The sequence below is a fragment of the Festucalex cinctus genome, chromosome 6 (genome assembly GCF_051991245.1).
Source record: "Festucalex cinctus isolate MCC-2025b chromosome 6, RoL_Fcin_1.0, whole genome shotgun sequence".
In the NCBI taxonomy this organism is placed as follows: domain Eukaryota; kingdom Metazoa; phylum Chordata; class Actinopteri; order Syngnathiformes; family Syngnathidae; genus Festucalex; species Festucalex cinctus.
In genome coordinates, this window is record NC_135416.1 from 13,218,921 (window position 1) to 13,228,797 (window position 9,877).

General features: G+C 38.7%; 1 protein-coding gene across 2 annotated transcripts in view; it reads left to right on the forward strand.

Annotated features, from left to right (window-relative positions):
- ndst3 (N-deacetylase/N-sulfotransferase (heparan glucosaminyl) 3) overlaps positions 1-8,511 on the forward strand; it is a 56,863-nt gene extending 48,352 nt beyond the window's left edge. The window contains exons 12-15 of one of the 2 annotated variants that reach the window (XM_077524894.1): positions 47-156; positions 2,921-3,023; positions 4,688-4,798; positions 7,622-8,511. In XM_077524894.1, coding sequence (XP_077381020.1) covers positions 47-156; positions 2,921-3,023; positions 4,688-4,798; positions 7,622-7,630 — 333 coding nt within the window. In that variant the 3' untranslated portion in view covers positions 7,631-8,511. The remainder of the gene's footprint in view (positions 1-46; positions 157-2,920; positions 3,024-4,687; positions 4,799-7,621) is intronic. The other variant, XM_077524892.1, reaches the window with a different exon arrangement.
- Positions 8,512-9,877: the final 1,366 nt, after the last annotated feature.

Genomic DNA, 9,877 nt, shown 5'->3' on the forward strand with positions numbered 1-9,877 from the left:
TTGACATACAACAATATGTTGTTGTTGTTTTTGTATTCGCAACTAGGTGATGATCATAGACGGCCATCAACTGAGAGCAGACCCTGCTGCTGTCATGGATGAAGTCCAGAAGTTCCTGGGAGTCACTCCTCATTTCAACTACTCACAGGCCCTCACGTAAGTCACGCATCCCTGACGTCCCATTAAGTAACACTTCACAATTTATGTGGACTAAAATAATCAAGCACTTACACCCACGGGGCCTAATAATGGAAGAAAATGGAGTTGGTTCTCCGTTGCAGTTATATGAGTGTGATTTAGGAGTGTGTGTGAGAATGATGTCCATTCATCCAGAGACATCTGATGTTGGACGACAGAGCCTAATTAGCTAATGAAAGCAAATTAACACTCACATTTCTTGTAATAATAATTTTATAGCTTTTTCTCCCTCACATTCAAATTTCAAACAGCCTTGCTTCTGCAAGCAGTTAGATATGAGGTTAGCCCAAGCTCACTGTGCCAGTCCAAATCATTGCAACAACTGTTGTAAGTTTGATTATACACAATTATTTTAAAATAATAAATAATAACAATTATAAATACTAGGGGTGGGTATTGCCGCCAACCTCACGATACGATTCGTATCACGATACAGGGGTCACGATACGATACGTATCGCGATACATATATATCCCACATAAGACACATTTTATTTTTATTTATTTATTTTTTAACAAAATATAGGAAAATTGGTACACTGAGACACGTGCCATGTTAAGTTTATAAATAAATAAATGTTGACATTCTTCCTCTGCTTTCATTTTTCTTAGCAAGACACAGTGTCCAATCACTGTTGAGCTATTTTTGCATTAATTGAAGTCAATTAACTTCAAAGACGCTGCTGGTTTTTATTTTTTAGGTACAATGGAAGCCGCAAAGGCAAACGTGAACTGCCGATTTAAAGTTAACAAGCAATATCGATTCTGACGCCTGCGTATCGAAACGTGTATTGTGATTAGGCCCGCAACGATATATTGCCGTATCGATTTTTTGAGCACACCCCTAATAAATACAAACATGGCATAGGAACATACCATTTTACACAAGGGTTGAGGAGCGAACTCACAACCTTCAGCTTGGGAGCCTGCCGCTCTACCACCTGAGCTATGTCACTCTTACTGTTTGGTTAAATCCAGGAGGAGCCCAAAAGCATATTTTTCGTGGTCTTGAAGTTAGGAAGATTCCAGCTGACACGAGCGATATACTAACACACAGAAGGAGCTGTGTGACTTCAGGGAGTGGATTGGCTCTCTCCCAACCTGAAGTTGTGGCTTTGTTCCTCAACCCTTGAGTGCCTTTTTATTTATTTATTTATTTATTTGCTTATAACATGCCCTGGGGCAAAATGTAACATTATGAAATAAAGGCCATGACAGTGATGAAGATTTTTTTTTTGTTCAAAACATTTAAACAAAATTGCAATTTTTCTGTAGATTATAGGACTTAAAATACAGTAACATATGAATATGAGAATAAAACTACAAAAACGTGCCACTGTGCACTAGCTAAAACAAACTTTTTTTTTTTTTTTTGACATGCTTATTTTTCATTTCACCTTCTCAGAGCTCATCTTCTGCTCTACTCCCGTGTCAGTTTGACAGGTGTGTCAGTTATTGCAGTTTGTTTCTTCTTCCTTTTTGTTGAAGGGAGTTTCTGTTGTCTGGTTTTTGGTCGGGGTCGAACAACTGATAAAGTTCACCCAAGTCAGTGTTTCTTCAGTAGAGTCTGTGAGCTGCTAGTCCAGGCACTACTTATAGCTGTTTGACCTTGTGTGATGTCCCCGGTCTCCTCTACAGAGGAATGACGTTATGTCATTGCTGTCGCATAATTACAGCATCAGCTGGTAGACGTTTCATACGAGAGAAATCATTGAGCAACAAATAAAATAATCGTTTCCGAACATTTGTATGATAGCTTCTGCTCTCCCCTCTGTCGGTTATTGTCATGGGATGTATTACTTTTCTAGTGACCTACTTGTTATTCACTTCTTCTCGAGATGGATTGTGGGATACACTGAGGGCACTATATATACAAACCTATACTGAATACACATTTCAACAGCATTAGAAAATGCCAAATTCACAATTGAGGGTACACAGCTGATCATTTAGATACATAGCATACTTGTACCTTTGCCGAATTTGATTGCAAGAGGGGAAAATGTTCAGATTTGGCCCATATATCAGAATGTGTTGCTTTTGATATTTCCTTCATTTTTCCTCCATCTTTTTGCATTGTAATCCAACTCAAATGGCTTGTTTGCATCCTTGCCAATTCAAGCCAGTGTGTGGCCTTTAGGAGTGGGAGAATTGCTAAACTGTTTATTAGCCAAAGCGCTGCTCATCAGGATGCAGCCTGTCTCTCTTCTCCAGACAGGGGCGTCTCAAGTTTTGTACAGGGGGACAGAGAGCGCCTCTGTCAAAGATGGCAGACTGACATGCATATAAAATAATGTGCAAAGAGATGCATCTTGACAGGAGTGTGACAAAGTGTGTGTGTGTGTATGCATGGTGGGGAGCACAAAGACAGTCCCAAAAAAAGCATGTTTTTTTTTTTTCTTGGTCTTGTTCTTCTGACATGGCAGCGGCCTGACAGCTCCTCAACAACAAAGACTTTTTATTTAATCTTTTCTTCCTCCTGTCTTGTCACTGGAGAAAAAGAACACTTGATGAGAACGCCAAATGATGCATGAAGATAACCAGCAATATTTACATCTTTCAGTCACATTCACGTTTGCCAAAGAGAAGGGGTGGCCAGACTTAATTGGCTGAGGCCTCCACAGATTCATAATGGATCCCCTTAGATTGTGCAGAAGCCGTTAAGTGTGAAGATGTGTTTCAACCCCCAAAAATGACTCCTCCTCCCCTTTTTTTCTATCCAGTTTTGACCCTCAAAAGGGCTTCTGGTGCCAGCTCCTTGAGGGAGGAAAGACAAAGTGCTTGGGGAGGAGCAAAGGACGAAAGTATCCTCCAATGGAAGCAGAGGTAAACACATTTACTCAACATTTTAAAATACACTGTAATAAAAAATGATGTTGTTTTTATGGGGAAAAACCATCATCTGTGGGAAATTCTGTAAAAAAATAAATAAATACAGTGCAAATGTAAACAACTTGGACATTTTACTGGTATTGAATGTAATATACTTGTATAATAAACAATAACTGCTTCTAAATTTTACAACGTACAATAGAACGATAATCTACATGTAAATTTTACAGAACAAAATAGTATACAAGCAGCATGTTCTTGGAAAATGGCACTTAATTTGTATAGCACTTTCCTATCTTACAAGGCCCTCAAAGTGATTTGCATTTTGACCACTCATTTCACCTGCTACAACTAGTTTCATTATCTTGCTCATGGGTCTTCAATGTCAACACACAGCGCCGGGATTGAACCAACAACCTCATGGTTGCAAGATGACTACTCTACCACTGAGCCACACCACCCTGTACTTGTTATGTTATCAGTAAAGGACTGTTGAATCTCTATAAGTGTAAAAGGGCTTTACAAGTTTATATTGCACAGTATTTTATTTTATTTTTTTTACATAGTTATTCTGGTAACCACAGCTGCCAGTTTTTCTTTCCTGTAAAACAAACACATTTTTTTACACATGGTTTTACTGTATATCTAAATATTCTCATCTGTAATATGAATTTGTAAAATGTAAGTTTCTTTTGGCAAAAACAAAATGTACCAAAGAACCAACTGGCAAAACGTGTTGTTCTAACACCGCTATGATGTAATTTGAACTGTGTCCCGATGTTTTTTTGTTTAACAATTTATCCGTGTTTTTAAATTATGTTTTTAACATTTTCCTACTGTCAAATCAACAGCTGTGTTTGGTTCAGAGTTTTTACAACATGTTGATGTAAATTACACGTTTCATTGTTTTTGTATTTAGTTTTTTTAATTTCACGATTTTACAGAAATTCATAGTTAATTTGACATACATTTTATACAGTGTAGCTTGTGTATTGAATAAACTGAATTGTGACAGTGACCATCAACAGGCAACATTTTTCCCAAGAAATGAGCTGGTCAGTGTGCGGCAAACATAGCCAAAGTAAGACGGTCATTATGAGGCCCCAGTAATGACACAACACTCTTGAGAGAAGCCGGGTGGTGAAATTAGGATGGAGCGAAGCTGTGAGAAGGAGGAAATTCAATCTATAAATCTTTGTCCAGGCCAGTGATTCCACAGAGGGTGGCAAAATCACACATTTGCTCTCAAATGAAGATGAGCGCGCATGGATTCAATCCATCTTCCGCGTGCAGTCGCACGTGGCTAATGGGGGCTCCGCACTCACCTGTAATTAAAGTGTGGGCCAGCAGCCTCCCCCCAGGGAAGACCCAAAAGTGGGAAGAACTCATCAGTATTTCTTTCGTGATCATGATGGTTATTTTTCTTCTTTCTGAGAAACCATGAGTTTGGAATAAACAAATTTTCATTCAAATTTATTTGCACTTGACTTTAGTATGCATTGATTTTACGTAGCGATTAATGACAGTAAACAGGTTTACATCTTTTTTTTATTATTATTATTGCTTCTCCTTCCTACTTCTCACCTGTCATTTGCACCTCCATGGCGCCATGGTTCCAATTTTGACGTTTGTCCTATTCCGCTCTCACCCCTGCGCAGGCCCGGGCATATCTGTCCAGATACTACAGGGAACACAACGTGGAGCTGTCAAAGCTGTTGCATCGCCTCGGACAGCCTCTTCCCTCCTGGCTGAGAGAGGAGCTGCAGAAGGTCAGCAGCATTCGACTCTACCGAGCTCGGCTCACTGCCGTCACTGTGTTAGATGTAGCGCTGCTTGATTTAGTTTGCACTGGACTTCAACTGAGGCCAATAAAAATAACTTTAAATCATTCATATGGAAGTCTGTCGTAGGACATGCAAATGCAAGATTTTATTATTGTTTGAATAATGTGAACTATAACCATTGAAATTTTTGGAAGTAAGGCACGAAAATGACATCGGGGTGTCAAATTTTTCTTCCTTTTTTTATAATATATATATATATATATATATATATAATTAAAATGGCTAGGAAAAAAAAGTACTTGTGTTTCTTCAAATTTGACCAAGCTATTAACTCTTTGACTGCCAAACATTATTTAAAAAAAAAACAAAAACAAAAAAACAACGGTACCAGCCGATTTGGAGCATTTTCACTCATCTTTCAAAGCAAACAGAATATTGCACGGTATGACGACATAAATATGGTGGAGACCATATGGAAGATTGGATTCCATTCTTTCGTGAGAAAAAAAAATTATATTTCTACCTTATTCCGTTCTTTTGTAATCACCATTTGAAAATAGGTAATTTGAGTGACATAAGCGAAAATACAAAAATATTAAGAGAAAAACAAGCTTTTTGTGAAAAGATACATTTTTTTGTACAACAGTGACTTTGACACTAATATTTTTTGTTTAGTGACAAGGCAGCACTGCACAAGACGTTACGCTTCCCATTGAGAGAGAGAGAGAGAGAGAGAGAAAATCGTAATAAACGTAAATTAATGTTTTTGGCGGCATTCATGAGGATTTTAGAATACGTCATTAAACGTTTTTGGCGGTCAAAGAGTTAATACTTTCTGGCTTAACTTTGCGTTTGTTGGCAGTACAGTGAAGCAATGTCTGCCTGACAGGAGGGAGGTCACAGGTTCAAATATTTGCCCAGGCCTTCCAGTGTGTAGTTTGCATGTTCTTTCCCTGTTGCGCAGTATTTTCATGAGCAGTTAACCGTTGCCCACTAGCTTTGCCGAGAGTCGAAATTTACAAGCGCCAATCAACCATACTGTATCAAATGACCTTTCAAAACAGCCATCTATGTTTCTTATCTGCTAAAAAGCCACATGTGGAGAGTTCCATGTCAATGAAATGCACGAGTGCAGTCAGTGAATGGGGCAATAACATCGTAAATAGCCACACACTTGCTTTTATTTCCTGCCCTTTGTATTATAATATAGCTACGTCGCTTTTTCCTCGACAATCAGCAAGTTGGTTACGCGTGTGAAGGTCAATTGCCTGGTGGCGGGTGCGAGTTGCTGACTCTAATTATTTACATTTTCCCAATTTAGTCGTATTTGGCCGTGTTGCTCAGTGTGCTACAGGCCTTCGCTTCGCTAGAGACTCTAAATTGTGGCCTCTTATTTGCCCAGAGTTCAGCTCAAAATCACCATTGACCCTCACGAGGAAGTGTTATGGAAAATGGATGGATGGATGGATGGAATCCATCAAACTGATTTTCATCAGTGATTGCTAGTTTGCCAGGTAGAACAACGTTAAGGATTTTATACTACTTGTACATGAAGAGAGCAAAATAAATAAATAAGCAAATAATTGCATTTACAAATGCATCCACAACACTGATCGGTATATATTACTGGATAGCACATACATGCACGTGCAAGTCGTTGAAGCCACACGGCGGCCATCTTACTCCTCCCATCTCGCAAGCAAATTACTGTAACCTATATGTATACGTACAGATTAGACAACTCATAGGCTCTTAGTAGGTGGCCGGAGGGGCTGCGGTGGGTTTGGGGGGGGTGCCTTGGGGTTGTGGTAGGTTGGTCGCTACTTTTCAACATGTGTGTCCTGCTTTGAAGACTCCCTTTCCCTTTTATCGCTCAGTTCCTTAGTCTACAAAATTTGATTTGGCAGAGGCATCTTTTATTTACAGGTTTAATAATTCTTTAATAAAAATATACAAGTTTCCTTCTGTTAACATCATTAACTCATTTGCTCCCAAAAACATCTAAATATGTTTTATTTTATTTCTAGTGTTTTTTTTGTTTTTTTGTTTTTGTTTTTTTGTTTTTTTATACTACAGCAATGACATTTTCTGACATGAAGAGGTGGCCTAAAGCAATGATCGTTATTACAAAAAACGGCCAGCAGGTGGCAGCAGAGTATAATAGATCAGCCAGTGCCATATTGCAACAAGCTCTTTTTGACAGTGTTTTCACCAGGAATGTGAATAGCAATGAAACTTAGCTCTGTTCTAATGCTAATTGCTGTAATGTGGAAACAGATACAAATATACTTTTTTTAAATCCTTTTTTTTCCTGATGAAAGAAGAGACTAATCTTTCTTTTGGTAGGTTCCATGTTTTTATCGCAATAGAATACAATATTCTGCCGGCCTTGCAAAATCAGTTAAAATCCAGTCAAACAGCCAGAATCTAAGGGGGTTGCTTTAGTCAAAATGGCTGAGAGTAAATGAGTTAAGCATATCATTTATACATGTATTTAAGGCAAGTTGTAAAATGTATGAATTCCCCTCTTTTCAGCAAATTTAAAACATCATAAATCATGTAGTACCGTCTCACATGTTCTCCAATTTCGATATTAATATAGTAAATGTATAGGATCGTATGCCCAGAAACGTTTCTTGGGAGTGGTAAGATGGCGGCTTCAAACGCCTTGGCCTATTAGCCATCCCGTAATATATACAGATCAGTGGTCCACAAACCACAACATCTGATTAATACATTCTTCTCCTTCTACCATTCTTACCCTCCCCTCTTTGTCCACATCCACTCGATCTTTACCGCTTTCTTAAGGTTAGATAACCTTTGCATCCACGAGTCGGCGTTAAAAGCCAAAGGTGAAACAGCGCGGAGCAAACCAGGAGCACCCGAGCCTCAGACGCACTCCAGCGACCCCCGAGGGCAAGACGAGGAACGTGAGGCCTTGTTTCACACCTCTGAAGGGCACAGACGTGATGAGAGGGCAAAGAAAATGGAACATTTGAAGGGCTGGGTGAATGGATGAACGGTTTGGAGCGGCTCAGAAGTCACTGAGGACAAAAAAGGAGTTCATCAAAGTTGAACTCGCACACAGAACCCGCAGTAACTTTCAAGGTTTTGTGTGATTTTCACCTTTAATTTATCACACCGGAGCAGCGCTGGTCAGCTGTGTGAATCCCATCATGTGCACTACTTCCTTGAAGCTAAAAAGAAAGGAAAAATAAACGATTCCCTTTAGTTTCTTGTGTTGTTCCTGCCAAGGTAAGAATGTGAAGAAGGGGCATCGTCTCAGGGTGTGTTTGATTTTCTATGAGTTTGTTTGTTGAGAGTGAAAGTAGCTGCTGGTAGATCTGGCAGCCCCGTTCACCTCAGAGATGTCACCCCGGGCTGTCTCCAGAAAATAAGTGGCAGGAAGCAAGGAGCCTGGGCGTTATTTTGGGAATGAAGGAGAAGAATGCCGCATCCAATATACAAGGTTGATAGTATCGATGCTGAAGACAACAGCAAAGGCAACCGACTCAAACCAGTGGAAGCGACACATACGAAATGATGCCAGGCTTTTTTTTTTTTTTCATGTTGTCACTGTACCTGCCTCCCTTTTTCCTGTTTTCCTTTACAACATCACTTTCTAAGTTCAGTTTTATGTCAACAATCCTGAAATGTCAAAAATTTAAACCAAAATTAAAAGAAACGCATACGCCGGATCTCGTGTCTGTTTCTTCTGTTCGCAGAATGAAGTCGCCACGCCACGGCTAAAACAGACTGCAGGACTTCAAACTGCAGTAAAAGTTGGGTTGTTTTTATCACTCTGCTGTTAACTCTTTCATCATAAAGTATGAACTTTTTGTGAGGGGCCTTGAATAAAATGAAAGAATCTGAGAAGGATTTAAAGACAAAGCAGGAAAAATGAGACAAGGGAGCCATGAAAAAAAAGCAATTTCTTGTAAAACAGAAGAGAGAGAGTGAGAGAGAAGGAGGAAATATTACCCAGCTACTTGATACAATCTGTCAGTGTCTACTGTATACGCCCGCCGGTCACAGCATTAGGTACACCTTAACAATCTATAGTCCAAAACAAAAGTGCTATCAAATATTTTTGCCTTCATGAATGTGTTTTTTCTTGATCACGACTTACTTGGCAACTTGTTAGGTTTTCACAACATCATGTTCTCGTCAGCCCTGTGAATCGTGTGAACCAATCAGCTCCCTCCAGCCACTCTCGGCTTGTCCAGGTGTGCCTCGTTTTCTCATTAATTTGTTTGTCGTTATCGTGCCACGCTTTCTTTCACTTGGTCGGTGCATTACGTCACGTAATTTGATCCATGTCATGTTTCGCTTGTGTTACTTTGATTTTTTTAATTTAATTTATTTATTTATTTATTTATCTATTTTGTTTGTTTGCTGTTCTACGGATTTAGCATTTCTATTTTTCTATCAACCTTGTTTGCCTTTTTCTTTTTTGTGAAATATCTTTTAGAGATTATTCAACGTTCAATATTAGTCAAAGTACACTATTCTCTTTTGGTAGATGTCCTTAATGTAGTAGCTGGTGAGTGTACAGTAGGCCTTTATAAACATGAGTATTATAATCATTTACAAATATTTTACTGTTTATTACAAATGCATACAAGCCTACAGAATGCATTAAATATAAACTACAGATGATAATCACATTAAATTATTGTCATGATAAAATATTAAGATTTATGAAATAGAGCAGTGACATTTTGAAGAAGCTGTGTATAATTAAACTTAGTAAACTATTCAACTGCATATGAAGTGCACATTTCTTGTGATGACTTACCTCGTAAATAAATTTAAAAAATAAAAATATATGCATAATATTTGGTTAGTGATTGGTGCAACCATTACTGTGGAAGTGCCATGCATTATTTGTTCGGTCTGTTCTGGCTATAAATGAAACAGAAAAGCATCAAAGTACGGTGACCATCACAGATTATGAATATTATGTGACGAAACCTTTCACAAACCAAATCAAGGAACACCAACGTGGTGCCTCAAAGGTCACATGAATAACCTGCAGGCCTCTTAAAATTGCTCAATGGCGAT